At 63.9% G+C, this 15,952-nt stretch overlaps 1 protein-coding gene across 8 annotated transcripts in view; it reads left to right on the top strand.

Moving 5' to 3' along the window:
• ADGRB2 (adhesion G protein-coupled receptor B2) overlaps nucleotides 1–13,141 on the top strand; it is a 32,480-nt gene extending 19,339 nt beyond the window's left edge. For 7 of the 8 annotated variants that reach the window (XM_042780002.1, XM_042780001.1, XM_042780000.1 and 4 more), the window contains 24 exons: nucleotides 189–295; nucleotides 1,480–1,674; nucleotides 1,766–1,834; nucleotides 1,923–2,031; nucleotides 2,104–2,250; nucleotides 3,444–3,519; nucleotides 3,589–3,691; nucleotides 4,632–4,675; nucleotides 6,672–6,798; nucleotides 7,225–7,328; nucleotides 7,801–7,903; nucleotides 8,127–8,277; nucleotides 8,527–8,596; nucleotides 8,697–8,763; nucleotides 8,877–8,962; nucleotides 9,491–9,589; nucleotides 10,242–10,413; nucleotides 10,485–10,580; nucleotides 10,710–10,749; nucleotides 10,884–11,542; nucleotides 11,791–11,826; nucleotides 12,080–12,184; nucleotides 12,333–12,386; nucleotides 12,477–13,141. In XM_042780002.1, coding sequence (XP_042635936.1) covers nucleotides 189–295; nucleotides 1,480–1,674; nucleotides 1,766–1,834; nucleotides 1,923–2,031; nucleotides 2,104–2,250; nucleotides 3,444–3,519; nucleotides 3,589–3,691; nucleotides 4,632–4,675; nucleotides 6,672–6,798; nucleotides 7,225–7,328; nucleotides 7,801–7,903; nucleotides 8,127–8,277; nucleotides 8,527–8,596; nucleotides 8,697–8,763; nucleotides 8,877–8,962; nucleotides 9,491–9,589; nucleotides 10,242–10,413; nucleotides 10,485–10,580; nucleotides 10,710–10,749; nucleotides 10,884–11,542; nucleotides 11,791–11,826; nucleotides 12,080–12,184; nucleotides 12,333–12,386; nucleotides 12,477–12,671 — 3,014 coding nt within the window. In that variant the 3' untranslated portion in view covers nucleotides 12,672–13,141. The remainder of the gene's footprint in view (nucleotides 1–188; nucleotides 296–1,479; nucleotides 1,675–1,765; nucleotides 1,835–1,922; nucleotides 2,032–2,103; nucleotides 2,251–3,443; nucleotides 3,520–3,588; nucleotides 3,692–4,631; nucleotides 4,676–6,671; nucleotides 6,799–7,224; nucleotides 7,329–7,800; nucleotides 7,904–8,126; nucleotides 8,278–8,526; nucleotides 8,597–8,696; nucleotides 8,764–8,876; nucleotides 8,963–9,490; nucleotides 9,590–10,241; nucleotides 10,414–10,484; nucleotides 10,581–10,709; nucleotides 10,750–10,883; nucleotides 11,543–11,790; nucleotides 11,827–12,079; nucleotides 12,185–12,332; nucleotides 12,387–12,476) is intronic. The other variant, XM_033080608.1, reaches the window with a different exon arrangement.
• The last annotated feature ends 2,811 nt before the right edge of the window (nucleotides 13,142–15,952 follow it).

Raw genomic sequence — 15,952 nt, 5'->3', positions numbered from 1 at the left:
AGGACAAGGAGCTGTGGGTGACATCAGGGACGAGCACCCCCAAATCCCAGGCACAGAGGGTGGCACTGGGGTCAATCACCCCTAAATCCCCTGGCCCTGGAGCTGTACAGGGATCTGTGGGTGGCACTGATGTGCCAGGAAGGGGTTTCAGTGCCAGCCCCAATCCCAAATGTCTGTCACTGTCACAGGGACTGCCAGCCGCCGGTGCCTGCTGAGCCCCCACGGCGTCGCCTATTGGGGTGTGCCCAGCTTTGCCCGCTGCGTCTCCCACGAGTACAGATACTTGCATCTCTCAGTAGGTGCCCGCTCTGGCACGGCCCCTTCTGTCCCCTGTCCCTGTCCCCGGGGCTCTGTCCCATCCCTGAGAGCTGCCTCACCCCTCTGGCATGGGGAAACTGAGGCTGGGTGGGCTGGGAAGGGGATCCCACACAGGCTGTGGCTGTGGGAAATGGTTTTTGGGATAGGAGGGTTCCCTCAGATCCCCATGGATCCCCTGTGGGGTGGGAATGGGGATCCCATCCCAGAGCTGGAGGGTGGTTCTGGTTGGAGTTGTGCTCCTGAGTGTTTGGGAAAAGGCTTTTGGGATGGGGAGGATGCCCATCCAGACCCCATGGATGTCCCCAAAACCCTGTGAATGTCCCCAGATCACCCTGCATGTCCCCAAACCCCTGTGAATGTCCTCAAACCTCTGTGAATGCCCCCAGACCACCCTGCATGTCCCCAAACCCCTGTAAATGCCCCCAAACCCCTGTGAATGTCCCCAGATCACCCTGCATGTCCCCAAATCCCTGTGAATGTCCTCAAACCTCTGTGAATGCCCCCAGACTCCTGTGAATGTCCCCAAACCCCTGTGAATGTCCCCAAACCTCTGTGAATGTCCCCAAACCCCTGTGAATGCCCCAAGACCCCATAGATGTCCCCAAACCCCTGTGAATGTCCCCAAACTCCCGTGAATGCCCCAAGACCCCATAGATGTCCCCAAACCCCTGTGAAAGTCCCCAGATCAGCCTGCATGTCCCCAAACCCTTGTGAATGTCCCCAAACCTCTGTGAAGGTCCCCAGACCCCACAGATGTCCTCAAGCCCCTGTGAATGTCCCCAAACCCCTGTGAATGTCCCCAGACCCCTGTGAATGCCCCCAGACCCCACAGATGTCCTCAAGCCCCTGTGAATGTCCCCAAACCCCTGTGAATGTCCCCAGAGCACCCTGCATGTCCCCAAACCCCTGTGAATGTCCTCAAACCCCTGTGAATGCCCCCAAACTTCTGTGAATGTCCCCAAACCCCTGTGAATGTCCCCAGAGCACCCTGCATGTCCCCAAACCCCTCTGAACTCCCTCCCCCCTCCCATCCCGCCTCTCCTTTAATTACCTTAATTAGCTCTGCAGTGTCCCCGGGGCTCTGGGGACCATAAGCGACACTCAGCACTGCCGGGGGGTGGTGACAACAGAGTGACACCGCTGTCCCCACCCCTGTCCCAGCTGCGGGAGCACCTGGCCAAGGGCCAGCGGGTGCTGGCAGGGGAGGGCATGTCCCAGGTGGTGCGGAGCCTGCTGGAGCTCATGGCCCGCAAGACTTACTACAGCGGGGACCTGCTCTTCTCCGTGGACATCCTGCGCAACGTCACCGACACCTTCAAGAGGGCCACCTACATCCCATCCTCCGAGGACGTGCAGGTAGCGGCCAGGGGGACAGCCGGGGTCCCCTCCCCGGGGAGGTGGCGGCGGTTTGGGCGGTGCCCAGCCCCGCTGAGCCCCGTCCCCGCAGCGCTTCTTCCAGGTGGTGAGCTACATGGTGGACGCGGAGAATCGCGAGAAGTGGGAGGATGCTCAGCAGGTGAGGGGTGGTGGCGGCTGGGATGTCCCCACCAAAGGATGGCACCAGCGTGGTGACACATCCCTGGTGCTGGTTGTGTCTCGCACAGGTGTCTCCCGGCTCCGTGCACCTGATGAAGGTGGTGGAGGATTTCATCCACCTGGTGGGGAACGCGCTGAAGGCTTTCCAGAGCTCCCTCATCGTCACCGACAACCTCGGTGAGCGGCAGGACGGGGTGGGGACACCAGGGGACACCGGCGAGCGGGAGGTGACCACGGTGTCCCCAACAGTGACCAGCATCCAGCGCGAGCCCGTCAGCGCCGTGTCCAGCGACATCAACTTCCCCATGCGGGGGCGGCGGGGGATGAAGGACTGGGCCCGCAGCTCCGAGGACAAACTCTTCATCCCCAGGGAGGTGCTGAGCCTCGCCTCGGCCGGTGAGCGGCGCTGCCCAGCTGTGCGCACAGCTGGAGGGGGAAACATCTGGGTGGACCTGCTTGAATGGCCCTGGGACGGTGTGTGGTGTGCAGGGCTGCACATCTGGGGGTGGTGGGAGTGCACATCTGGGAGTGTTCGTACAGGTGTGAATGGGCATGTGTGAGTGCACATCTGCATGTGCATGAGTGTGTGAGCTGCACATCTGGAACTGTGCTTGAGTGTGTGAGATCCTGCACATCTGGAGGTGGTATGAGTGCACATCTGGGAGTGTTCGTACAGGTGTGAATGTGCATGTGTGAGTGCACATCTGGATTGAACGTGTGTGTGAGCTTGCACATCTGGAACTGTGCTTGAGTGTGTGAGCCTGCACATCTGGAACTGTGCTTGAATGTGTGAGGCTGAACATCTGGAGGTCTTGAGAGTGTGCACATCTGGGAGTGTTCATACAGGTGTGAATGTGCATGTGTGAGTGCACGTCTGGATGTGAACGTGTGTGTGAGATCCTGCACATCTGGGAGTAGGCAGGTGTGCATACAGGTGTGAATGTGCATGTGTGTCTGCACATCTGGATGTGAACGTGTGTGAGCCTGCACATCTGGGGGTGGGCAGGTGTGTGTAAAGGTGTGAATGGACAAGTGCGAGTGCACATCTGGATGTGAACGTGTGTGTGAACCTGCACATTTGGAACTGTGCACAAGTGTGTGAGCCTACACATCTGGAACTATGCATGCGTGTGTGAGATCCTGCACATCTGGAACTGTGCACGTGTGTGAATGCATGTGTGAGCCTGCACATCTGGAGCTGTGCGTGAGTGTGCACATCTGGGAGTGGGCAGGTGTGTGCAAAGGTATGAATGGGCACGCGCAAGTGCACATCTGGATGAGAATATGTGTGTGAGCCTGCACATCTGGAACTGTGCATGAGTGTGAGCCTGCACATCTGGGAGTGCCCGGCCGTATGCGCACACATCTGGAGTCGTTCCACATCTGCACGCACGGCAGCGCACATCTGGTGCAGATGTGGGCTCACACCTGGCTCCCATTCTCTCACACACCCGTGAGCGGCACCCCCGGGCGTGCCCAGGTGACCACGGGGCCGGCGCACATCTGGGTGCACATCTGGGTGCACATCTGGGCCCACATCTGGGCCCACATCTGGCAGTCCAGCGAGTCACCCGTGCCTCTCCCCGCAGAAGCCGAGGAGTCGTCGCACTTCGTCATCGGGGCGGTGCTGTACCGCACGCTGGGGCTCATCCTGCCCCCGCCCAGGTGAGTGGCACCGCCCGCGGTGTCCCCAGCTGTCCCCCGGCCTGTCACAGCCCGTGTCCCTTCCCGCAGGAGCCCCCTGGCTGTCACCTCCAAGGTGCTGACGGTGACCGTGCGCCCGCCCACCCGGCCCGCGGAGCCGCTCGTGCTGGTGGAGCTGTCCCACATCATCAATGTGAGTGTCGCCTCCCCTGGCGTCGGGAATGTCCCCTCCCATGCCACCAGTGTGAGTGTCCCCTCCCCAGGCGTCGGGAATGTCCCCTCCCCTGTCACCAGTGTGAGTGTCGCCTTCCCATGTCACCAGTGTGTCTCCTCCCATGTCATCAATGAATGTCCCCTTCCCTGGAATCGGGAATGTCCCCTCCCATGTCACCAGTGTGAGTGTCCCTCTCCCGTGTCACCGTGAGTGTCCCTTCCCATGTCACCAATGTGTCTCCTCCCATGACATCAATGTAAGTGTCCCCCTCCAGTGTCACCGATGTGTGTCCCCCTCCCCACGTCACCAACCCGTGTCCCCCTTCCCACACCGTGACTGCTCGTGTCCCTCATCATCACTGAATGTGTCCCCCTCCCACACTGTCATTGTGTCACCCCGTGTGTCACTCACACAAGTGCCCTTTGTCCCACATTGTCATTGTGTCACCCACACAAGTGTCCCTTGTCCCACGTTGTCATTGTGTCCCCCTGTGTGTCACCCTCACACGTGTCCCTTGTCCCACACTGTCATTGTGTCACCCCGTGTGTCACTCACACAAGTGCCCTTTGTCCCACATTGTCATTGCGTCCCCCTGTGTGTCACCCACACAAATGTCCCTTGTCCCACACTGTCACTGTGAGTGTCCCCTCCCACGGTGTGGCCCTTCCTCATCATCAATGCTCCTGTGTCATCGCCACCACGAGTGTCCCCTCCCACCCCATGGATGTGCCACCCCCCTGTCCCATCCCTGTGTCACTCCCCAGTCCCACCTGTCACCTGCAGGCACCGAGAGCCGGGCAGTTCCGATTTGTGCCCACGGTGGGGACGTGCCAGCCCTGGGATGTCCCCAAGGGCCGCATCTCCGCGTGGGGTGGGGACAGGGCTGGGGGGTGGTTCTAACCTGTCCCCGTGTCCGCAGGGCACGTCCCACCCGCAGTGTGTCACCTGGGACTACTCGAGGACGTGAGTGAGGGGCAGGGACACGGGGACACGGGGACAGGGGACATGGGGACATGGGGACAGGGGGACACGGGGGCACGGGGACACAGGGACATGGGGACACGGGGACACAGGGGACACGGGGACACAGGGACACGGGGACACAGGGGCACAGGGACATGGGGACATGGGGACACAGTGGTGACAGGGCGGGGCTGGCAGTGCTGGTGTCGGGGCTGCTGGGAGGGAGGGGAGTGGGGATGGGATCAGGGATGGGAATGGGGGAACAGGGATGGGAACGGGGATGGGAATGGGGATGGGAACGGGGATGAAAAGAGGGGTGGGAGAAGGGATGGAAGAGCAGGGGTTGGAGCAGGAAGGGAAAAAAGGGATGGGAACAGGGGTGGGAGCAGGGATGGGAACAGGGATGGGAACAGGGATGAGAGCAGAGATGGGAGAGCAGGGATAGGAATGGGAAATAGGGATGGGAAAGAGAGATGGGAACAGGGACAGGGAACAGGGAAAGGAACAGGGATGGGGAAAGAGGGATGGAACAGGGATGGGAGAGCAGGGATAGGAATGGGAATAGGGATGGGGGAAGAGGGATGAGAACATGGATGGGGAAAGAGGGATGGAACATGGATGGGGAGCAGGGATAGGAACGGAGAATAGGGTTGGGGGAACAGGGAAAGGATCAGGGATGGAAGAGCAGTGACAGGGAACAGGGATTGAGCAGGGATGGGAACAGGGACACGGAACAGGGAAAGGAACAGGGATGGGAACAGGGATGGGAACAGGGATGGGAACAGGGATGGGAGAGCAGGGACAGGGAACAGGGATGGGGGAACAGGGATGAGAACAGGGATGGGAACAGGGATGGGAACATGGATGGGAACAGGGATGAGGAGCAGGGACGAGGAGCCGCCACCATCCCTTCCCGCACCCCAGCCCCACCGGCACGGGTGATTGGCGCTCCCGCGGGATCGATGTGGCCCCGGAGCCGCGGGGCCGCCCGCGCCAGGCTGCCAGATGTGATTTGTTAGCACTGGCAGGAATGAGGGAAAGTAGGGCAGGAAGGGGGGCGGGCAGCGCTGCGGGCTGAGGGAGGGCACTGCCAGCCCCCCTGCCCAGGTACCCGCGGGTGCGCCGCACTTCGGGGTCACTGGTTCCAGTTCATCCCCCGAACTGGTGGGGAGGTGCTGGCTGTGATGAGGGCAGGGCTCAGCTCCGCGCCAGGGACTGTCCCCAGCTGTCCCACAGACCCAGTGCCCGGTTTTCCAGACGTGCTGGGAGCTGTGGTGGCTCTTCCTGGGCATGGCAGGGTCACCCCCGTTCTGCTCCCTCACTGGGGGGGTCCCCATGGTGGAGAAATCCCTTTAAGGGAAGGGTCCCCATAAAAGGAGGGGTCCCCATAAACGGAGAAGTCCCCATAAAATGAGGGGTCCCCATAAAATGAGGGGCTCCCATGGTGGACAGATCCTTTCTAACAGGAGAAGTCCCCACGACAGGAGGGTCCCCAAGGGCAGGAGGTGTCCCCATGGCACAGGGGTCATTAAAGCAGAGGGGTGCCCAAAATTGGGGATCCCCATGGTGGGAGAGGACCCCGTGGAGGGAGGGATCCCCATGGAAGGAGGGATTCCCATAGAGAGAGGGACTCATCACCCTCCTGGGAGGGGACACAGGTGCCAGGGGACTCTTGGGGCTGTCCCTACCTGTCCTGGCACTGCCCCCACCCCTCTCTGCGGTGTTTCCTCCCCCCAAACCTGTATGGGATGATGAAACCCGCAGCCTTTCCAGTGCCCCGCTCCCAGCAGGATCATCCCTGGGCAAGGACAGCTTCACCCCCTCCTCCCCGAGCTCGGGGGGTCCCCTGGCAGTGCTCCTGGGGGTCCCCTGGCATTGCCCCCTCCTCACCTCCACCCAGGCACGGCCAGGAAGGGGTTAAGCACGGAGAGGCGCGAGGGGCTGCTCGTGTTTGATCATTTCAAATTGCTCTCCCTGCTCTCTGCCCATTAATCAGGGATGCTGGCTTGGGAAACTGGGACACGGAGAGCTGCCAAACCCTGGAGACCCTCCCGGCGCACACCAAATGCCAGTGCCGCCAGCTCGCCACCTTCGCCGTCCTCGCCCAGCTGCCCAAAGACCTGGTAGGGGACACGGTGGGGACAGCCTGGGGACACGGGGTGTGACCGGGGGGTGACCCCCGGGCTGAGAGAGGGGGGGTTCAGAGGGATGGGCACAGAGCGTGTCCTGCTAGGTGGGGTGGGCACTGGGGGGTGGGGGTGGCCAGCACCAGGCAGGGGAGGGGTCCCAGCACCCCCAGCACCCCCAGGACCCCCAGGACCCCCAAAACCACCCCCCAGCACCCCCAGCACCCCCAGCAGGGTGGGTTTGTGTGGGCAGGGGCAGCCCTGGCCCCCCACCCCATGTTGGCGTGGGGTCCCCAGGAAGGTGCCACCACTGTCACTGACCCCTTGTGGGGTCTCCAGTGAGGGGGTGGAGGGTGCAGAGGGGGCAGGGGGCTGGCAGGGAGCTGTGGGGGGGCTCAGTCAGTCCCCTCGGTGTCCCCCCAGGCCATGGACCCCTCGGGGACGCCGTCGGTGCCGCTGATGATCGGCTGTGCCGTGTCCTGCATGGCCCTGCTGACCCTGCTGGTGATCTACGCCGCCTTCTGGAGGTGACCCGAGGGCACCCGGGCACCTGGGGGGCACCTGGGGGGCACCTGGGGTGTGGGGCCGTGTGGGGAGGGGGTGACAAAGGGGGACACGGCACCGGGGAAGGCTCAGCAGCAATGGGATTAATGGGAATGGAAAATCTGGGTGGGAGAAAATGCCTGGGCTGGCCCAGGTCAGCGCTGCCTTGTGGCAGTGTGGGACAAGGGACAGGGACAAGGACAGGACAAGGGGCAAGGGACAGGGACAGGGACAAGGGACAGGGACAGCGACAGGAAAAGGGACAAGGGACAGGGACAGGACAAGGGACAGGGACAAGGGACAAGGGACAAGGGACAGGGACAGGGACAAGGACAGGGACAGGGACAAGGACAAGGGACAGGGACAGGGACAGGGACAGGACAAGGGACAGGGACAAGGACAAGGACAATGACAAGGACAAGTTGTTTCCCCGGCCCCACGCCGCTCCTGCCGCAGGTTCATCAAGTCGGAGCGCTCCATCATCCTGCTCAACTTCTGCGTCTCCATCCTGGCCTCCAACATCCTCATCCTCGTGGGCCAGTCCCAGATGCTCAGCAAGGTGGGTGCCACCACCCTGTCACCACCCTCGGTGGGGTCCCAGGCCGCTCGTCTCGTCCCCTGCTGGCTCGCAGCAGCAGATTGGATTTGGATTAATTTGATCCCGGGATTAAATCCCCCGCCCGCTCCTGGCTTTGACACAAACCTCGCCGTGGGCGTGGGGGTTTAACCTCTGCAGTGCCAGGCACGTGTCCCCCTGATGTCCCCGTGTCCCCACCCTGCAGGGGGTGTGCACCATGACCGCCGCCTTCCTCCACTTCTTCTTCCTCTCGTCCTTCTGCTGGGTGCTGACCGAGGCCTGGCAGTCCTACCTGGCGGTGATCGGCCGGATCCGGACACGCCTGGTCAGGAAGCGCTTCCTGTGCTTGGGATGGGGTAAGATCCGGGTGTGGGTGGGAGGGGGTGCACCCCTCACCCATCCCAGCACCCCTCACCCATCCCTGGTACCCCTCACCCATCCTGGTACCCCCAGACTCATCAGAGGGGAAACTGAGGCACGGCGTAGGTTGTGGCACCCTCAGGTCACGGGGTCATCGCTGTCCCCACCCCTGGGGCTGGTAGAGGTTGGGGGGGGGGACAATGCCACGTTCCCCCAGCTCCTGCAGCCTGGTGTCCCCTCTCCAGGCTTGCCAGCCCTCGTGGTCGCCGTCTCCGTCGGCTTCACACGGACCAAAGGCTACGGGACAGCGAGCTAGTACGTGGGGACAGGGGACAGGGGGGCTGCTGTGGGCTGGCCACGAGCAGGGCATGGCCACAGGGCTGTCCCCTGACGTGCCACCCACGGTCCCCTGCAGCTGCTGGCTCTCGCTGGAGGGCGGTTTGCTCTACGCCTTCGTGGGACCCGCAGCCGTCATCGTGCTGGTGAGCTGCCCCCGGGAGCCTCGGACCCCCCAAAACCCACCCGGGGGGGGTGGTGGCAGCTGCTGCCGCGGGCAGGGGGGGTCCGTGCCAGCCCTGAACCCCCCCTCCCGCAGGTGAACATGCTGGTGGGCATCATCGTCTTCAACAAACTCATGTCCCGCGACGGCATTTCAGATAAGTCCAAAAAGCAGCGAGCTGGGTAAGTGCCCTGCGCCCCGCGGGGGGGTCCCTGGGGCTGCCCCCCGCCCCCCAACCCCCTGCAGGGCTGGGCATGGGGGAACCCCGGCACAGGGTGAGGGTGGGGCAGGTTTCACCGCATCAGCGGGCGGCGGGGGCCAAGCCCGAGGGTGGGGCAGAATTTGGGGGGCAGCCACCCTCGGGAGAAGGGGGGTCCGCAGAGCGCATCCCCCCCTCCGTGCCCGCCCCCTCCCCTGCCGCTTGGCCACCCCCCCTCGCCATTAACAGCTGCCGCCCCCGACTAACCCGGCGCTCTCTTTCTCTCTCTCTCTCTCTTTCTTCTCCTCCTCCCATTTGCTTCTTGCCTGTGTCCGTCCATCCATCCATCCCTCCACCCATCTGTCCATCCATCTGTCCATCCCCTCCCCGCCGTCCTTGCCTTGCTCCCCCCACCCCTTTCCCCGTGCCTGCATCCCCCCCCCCCACCAAACCCCGGCCGGTCCTGGCCCGGTCCTGGCCGCGGGGCGCCGGGGGGGCGGTGGGCTCGTAGCTCCGAGCCCCCCCCGTGCGGCAGCCTGCTGCTGAAATGCACCAAGTGCGGCGTGGTGTCCAGCGCGGCCATGACCTCCGCCACCGCCAGCAGTGCCATGTTAGTGCCCGTCCCGTGCCCGCCGCGCCCCCCGCCCCGAGCACAGCGCGGGGGGGGCTCTGGGCATCTCCCCGAAGGGGTTCAGGGAGGGTTGGGGGTTTCTGAAGGGAAGGAAGGGTGATGCTGTGTGCTCGGGGCGGGGTGTCCCATCACGTCTGCATGGCATGGCTTCCCATGGCAGGTCACCTCATCGCTGGGGTTGGGGGGTTCTTTTCTGACCTGGGGATGGGGGTGTCCAAGTTCCCCCTCACTGGGGGGTTTAGTCACAACAGAGGCAGCCCCAAAATTCACTGCTTAAAAAAAAAGAGAGGAAAAAAAATCCCCTCGCTGCTGTTCTGGTGGCCGTGGGACGGTGGCGGTGACCCCGCGTCCCCTCCCCCAGCACCCTGTGGCTGTGTGGGGACAGGGACACACCTGAGTTGGGGGAGGGCTGGAACCCACAGGTCCCCTCAGCCCTCAGTTCCCAGCCAGCGCTGGCTTGGGGACACCGAGGAGGAGGGGACAGCTGGGTGACACAGCCCCGGCCGTGCTCGTGGGGCGCGGGGCGAGGCTCGGGGAGGTGCTGCGAGGGAGGGGGGCGGTGCTCGGGGGGGGCTGTCCCGGGGCACCCCAACCCCGCGGGCTCACCCCGACCCCTCTCTCCCTGCGCCAGGGCATCGCTGTGGAGCTCCTGCGTGGTCCTGCCTCTGCTGGCGCTGACCTGGATGTCGGCCGTGCTCGCCATGACCGACCGGCGCTCCATCCTCTTCCAGGTCCTCTTCGCCGTCTTCAACTCCGTCCAGGGCTTCGTCATCATCACCGTGCACGGCTTCCTGCGCCGAGAGGTGGGGCGGCGCCGGAGGGGCGCCGGGGGCCAGCCCTGGCCGCGGGGCCGTGACCGGCTCTGTCCCCGCAGGTCCAGGACGTGGTCAAGTGTCAGATGGGGGGGTGCAGGAGCGAGGAGAATGAAAACTCGCCCGACTCCTGCAAGAACGGGCAGGTGCAGATCCTGGTGAGTGGGTCCCCCCCTGGAGACCCCGCCGCTGCCCGTGCCGGCCGTGCTGCTTCATTTCCCCGTCTCTCTCCTTCTCTTTCTCTCCTCTCTCTTCTCGCTCTCTCCCCTCTTTCTGGATTTTTATAGACAGATTTTGAAAAGGACGTTGACCTGGCGTGTCAGACAGGTGAGCTCTCCTCTGTTGTCGCCGTGCCACACCTGCGAGGGACAGGCAGCACGAGCCGGGGGGGTGTCCCCCGTGTCCCCCCCACCCTCCGTGGCACCCTCAGGGCTGGCTCTGACCCCGCTCCCTGCCCACAGTGCTGTTCAAAGAGGTGAACACCTGCAACCCCGCCACCATCACGGGCACCTTGTCCCGCATTTCCCTGGACGGGGACGAAGACCCCAAGCTCAACACGACCTCGGAGGGCGGCCTGGGCTTCTCCACCCTTCCCGGGAACATCCCCCCCGCCAGCATCCTGGTGCAGGTGCCCAAGATGACACCAAACGTGGTGGCGGGGCTGACGGAGCTGGGCGAGCCCCCGGCGCAGCAGCTCAGCCTGGAGGCGCCGGGTCCCGTTTACCTGTGCACGGAGAGCAGCCTGAGGCCCCTGGAATACGGCTGGATCCGGGCCCCCGAGCCCCCCCGAGAGAGCGATTACATGATGCTGCCCCGGCGCACCGGCAGCCTCAAGCCCTTTCCCCGGGACGAGGGGACGCTCGGTGGCGGCGCGGAGGAGGCGGTACCCGGCGGGACGGGGCGCCCGGCGGCAGAAGGGGATGCCTACCCCGGTTTTGTGGCCGTGGATCACGTCAATGTGAACCTGAACCAGCCCTACGCCACGGTGAAGGCTCCCTACGGCCTCCAGTTCAAGCAGCACCCCACGGTGAGGCAGATCCTGGCCTCGGAGCTGTCCGAGCGCAGCCGCACCATGCCCCGCACCGTGCCCGGCTCTGCCATGAAAGTGGGGTCGCTGGAGGTGAGCGGGGGGCTGGGGACACGTGGGGACACGTGTGGGGGTGGCATGTGTGTGTTCCTGAAGGGTTGCATGGATTTTCCCCCGTGCCATCCCTCCCTTGGCGGGATGAGCTCCGTGTCCCCCAGCCGGGCATGGATTGGGGCTGGCATGAGCCCCTAAAGCCTGATTCGCCCTCATCCCGGACCTGCAAAGACCTTTCCCTTTTCTTCTCCGTCTCCTCCCCCTGCTCCTGCCTGTCCCCCTGCCAGAGGAAGAGGTTGCGGTACTCTGACCTGGACTTCGAGGTAAGCACTGCCATGGAGGTGTCACCAGTGCCATCGTGGGGGACTGATGCAGTTTGTCCCCACTCCCTTTAACCCCTCCAGCGGCTCTGAGGGGTTCAGACCAGGCAGCAACAAGCGTTGGCTCTGGATTAAAACACCGATGACGAGCGTGGAGTGGGCTCTGGATGGCTCAGGAAGGCGGGGACAGGGACAGGGACAGGGACAGGGACAGGGGGCAGCACCGATGGCCACAGGCTCTGCTCTGCCCCCGCAGAAGGTGATGCACACACGGAAACGCCACTCTGAGCTCTACCACGAGCTCAACCAGAAATTCCACACGCTGGACCGGTACCGGGCTCCATCCACCGGCTCCTCCAAGGTGAGGTCCTGGAGGCCCCATCCTGCCCTGCTCTGCACCTGGCAACCCTTTACCTCCTCCTGCATGGATTGTGACACCCCGGGGACATTTGGGACACCCCGGGGACATTGGGGACACCGAGGGGCTGAGCGCTGGGGTTTTTCCGCAGCGAGAAAAGCGGTGGAGCGTCTCGTCGGGCGGCGGGGACAAGAGCACGGGCAATGTAAGTCCCTGAGCTCCCTCTGGGGGTTGTCCCATCCCATCCCCGGGACTGTGGGACAAAGCCAGGTCACAGCTGCCCGTCCCCCCGCAGGATGTGACCGGCCCCGAGGAGCAGAGACCGAAGGCTCCGGCCGCACCGCCCAAGCCGTGGAGCACATTCAAGGCGATGACACTGGGCTCGCTGCCCAGCGCCCAGCGGGACCGGCTGGAGCTGTGCCGGGCAGACTGGGACAGCCCCTGCGCCGGCCTGGACGCGGCCGATGGTGATTTCCAGACGGAGGTGTGAGCCCCGCGCCCATCGCCACCACCTCCGCCCCGTGCGCGGCCCCGGAGCCGCCGCGCTGGGTTTGCTCCGCGCTCCGGGGCAGCCGGGGAGGGGGGGTCCCTGCCTGGCCGGAGCCGTTCCCCCCCCTCGGGAGAGTCGCTTCCCACTCGTTCTCCTCCTGCCACCCCCCTGGCGCGGGTGTGGAGGGGACCCGCGCCATCGCCCCCTCCCCAAAATGCTCCCCCACGCTCACGCCTGCACCCTCCCCGGGGCAGGAGCGGCCGTCGCGGCCCTCGGACCTTCGTTCTTTTCTACCGGGATGTTTCTTCACGCCGTGCACCGTGTGCACGCGAGCGGCCGCCCCCCGGGAACCTCCCCCCTCCCCAAAAGCCCGGGACCCCCGCGGCCGCCCCCTCCCAGGCCTCCCCACCGTCCCCACCCCACGGGGCAGGTGCTGTCGTTGTTGGAAATAAAAGTTCACTCTCTGTGGTGCCGTGGGGCCGCGGCCGCCGCCTCGTGCTTCTCCTGGGGGTGGCTGTCACCCAGTGGGGACATCCCGGCTCTGTCTGCAGCCCCCTGCCCAAAAAATCCACCCCATTCTAGTTTGGGTTGGTGGGCACTGCCCAGTTCGGGTTGGCACTGCCCAGTTCGGGGTGGTGGTCACTGTCCGGTTCAGGTTGGCACTGCCCAGTTCGGGTCGGTACTGCCCAGTTTGGGTTAGCACTGCCCAGTTCGGGTTGGCACTGCCCAGTTCGGGTTGGTGGTCACTGTCCGGTTCAGGTTGGCACTGCCCAGTTCGGGTTGGCACTGCCCAGTTTGGACCATAGGACAGGACAGGAGATGCCACTCCCAGCCCCAACACGCCCGTGCCGGTCACTGGGACAGGATGTGACCCCTGGGGTGGAGGATTTCTCCCCAGCCCCCAGGGCATGGAAGTTCCAATTTCACCGCCCAGTCCATCCCAGCAGCGCCCAGTTCGTGTTTGTGGCGCTGGGAGAGACATTTGGGGGCTCCAGCGTGGCGGTGGGAGTGAAGAGGAGGGGGTGGAAGGAACCAAATTATTCCACTGCCACCTCCTAAGGGGGATCCAGCTGCGCGGGGAGGGGGCTGGCACGAACACCAGGATTTTGGGCTCAGGACAGTGGGTGGCACAGCCAGGGGCTCTCCTGTGGCTCCCAGCCCCATGGAGGGTGTGGGTCAGGGACACCTTGGGATGTCCCCAATCCTGCCACATCCTCCGGCTCCGCTTTCTGCCACGCACTGGGAACCCCCCGCCCCCTTCTTTGGGGGGATCCAGCTCCCCTCCTCTCCTCCCAAGGCCAAACACAGCCGCGAGAGGCAGCGTCAGGGTTTCCTGGGGCATCTGTTGGCAATTAGCAGCTTTTATTACTCACGGAGCCGCCAGATGGGGCGAGGGAACGGAGCCCGGGCGAGAGGCACGGGCTGGTGGCGTGTCCCAACATAAGGGACAAGGGACAACCCCAAATCCTGCGGGGTGGGGGGTGCGGGGTGGGTCAGAGCAGATCCCAGAGCTCTGGAGCCTTTTCTCCATCTGCAGCTCCCATCGGAGCCAGGCTGTGTCCCCCCAGTGCCAAAAATGTGCGGTTTAGGGGGGCGGAAATGATGGAGAAGCGGCTCTGAGGCTGCGGGGCCGCGGGGGGGGGGACGCGAGAGCTTCGCCCTCCGCTCTCCAGAGAAAGAAATTTCACCAAAAAGAGGCAAAAGTGCTGCTCTAGCACCGCGGACACAAACGGCCCGACGAAGCTGGAAAGAATTCCTGCAGGCGCTTTCCTTCCTGGCTGGAATTAGGCGGGGAGGGAGGGAGGAATTGTGCAGAAATTAATGCTGAGCCGCTGAAATCCTCGCCGCAGGAATTCCCTCCTGTGCCTTGGCCAGGCCGGCAGCTGCCTCCGAGCCAAGGCGGTCCGGACAGCGTCATCCCAACCCTCATTCCCTGGATTTGGGGAGTTTTTTTGAGGGTGTAGAGCTGTGTGAGAAGTGGGGAGCCCCAGGGTAACAAAACCGCCGCGGTGACGCTTCGGGCTCGGAGGCAAAATTGTCTCCAACCCGAAAATTATCGGGCTCTGCTCCGGCTCGTGTTTTTTGGCAGGCGGCGCGGCAGTTTCTTGGAAACACAGCGTGCCTCTGCTTTTTTTCCATGCTGGGATGGTGGGTAGGGGATCCAGGATCCTGCTTTCCATCCCCCCGCTCGGCTCCGCTCCAAGCGGCGCTTCTGGGGAGGCGGGATCCAGATTCTTTTTCCTTCTGGAAATGCCGATCCCGTGCACGCTGGAACAGCCACGGGAAGCGGGAGCTGCGCGGAGCGGGGTTTTCCAGGCCGCTGCCACCACACCGGGGTGTGTCGGGGTCGCTTTGTGCCACCGGGGTTGGGGACACCCTTGGGAAGTGAGGGAAACTGAGGCACGGGAAGGGCGCCTCGATTGTGACCCCTCCGAAGCGTTTTGCAGAAGAATTGAGGATCCCGCGAGCTGGAGAGGATGGGATGGGGCTGCCCTTCATCCCTGCTCTGCTCTGGGGTTGGGATGGGGTGTGGGGACACTTTTGGGGCCGTGTCCCCCACCCACAGGACACACAACCCCCCCAGAGCTCCCGGCCCGGGTTCATCGCTGCTGGGTGGCCCCAAACAAAGAACAATCGAGCTGAACAATCATCCCAAATGTGGGAACGAGAAAAGTTTCGCTGTGTTTTCGTTCCCACTTGTTTTAATTACCCTTAATTACCTCAGCGGGCACCTCGCGGGAGCGTTGTCACCACGTCGCCGGGACTGGGGCTGCCACGACAGCTCACTTACTGCCTCTGCCTAACTAGCAGTTGTTAATTAGCGAGTTTATGGAGATCCGTGCGTCCCTCACGCGTCTGTAAAGCTGCAGCCTAAATAGATCCATCACAATTTGGGAAAAAACGCAGCTGAGCCATCCCGAGCGTCCCGTGCCATCCCAGCACTGCGATGGAGATGCCAGCGGATGCTTTGCACCCTCCCAGACCCAAAATTTCGCGAGCTGGGCTCGTTCCCTGCCTGTTTTTGGGGGATGAGGGCGGCCTGGCACGCACGGGAATGGGAGGATGGAGCAGAGCCGGGCAGCCAGGCCCCGGGGCAGCATTCCAGGCTGGCACGTCGCAGCGGCGCGGGGCTGGATGCTGGGAGCCGGGATGGGCGCCGGATCCCTCCGGGGCTTGGCAGAGCTCTGGGAAATCAGCAGCGCTGCTGCTGCTGCTGCTGGGGACGTGGGAGCAGCGGCGGTGCCAGCGGCAGCGATGGTGGCAGCGATCCCGTCTCAGCG

The sequence above is a fragment of the Catharus ustulatus genome, chromosome 26 (genome assembly GCF_009819885.2).
Source record: "Catharus ustulatus isolate bCatUst1 chromosome 26, bCatUst1.pri.v2, whole genome shotgun sequence".
Lineage (NCBI taxonomy): Eukaryota > Metazoa > Chordata > Aves > Passeriformes > Turdidae > Catharus > Catharus ustulatus.
Note: the sequence above shows the minus strand (reverse complement) of the source record. Positions and strands in the feature narration are given on the sequence as shown.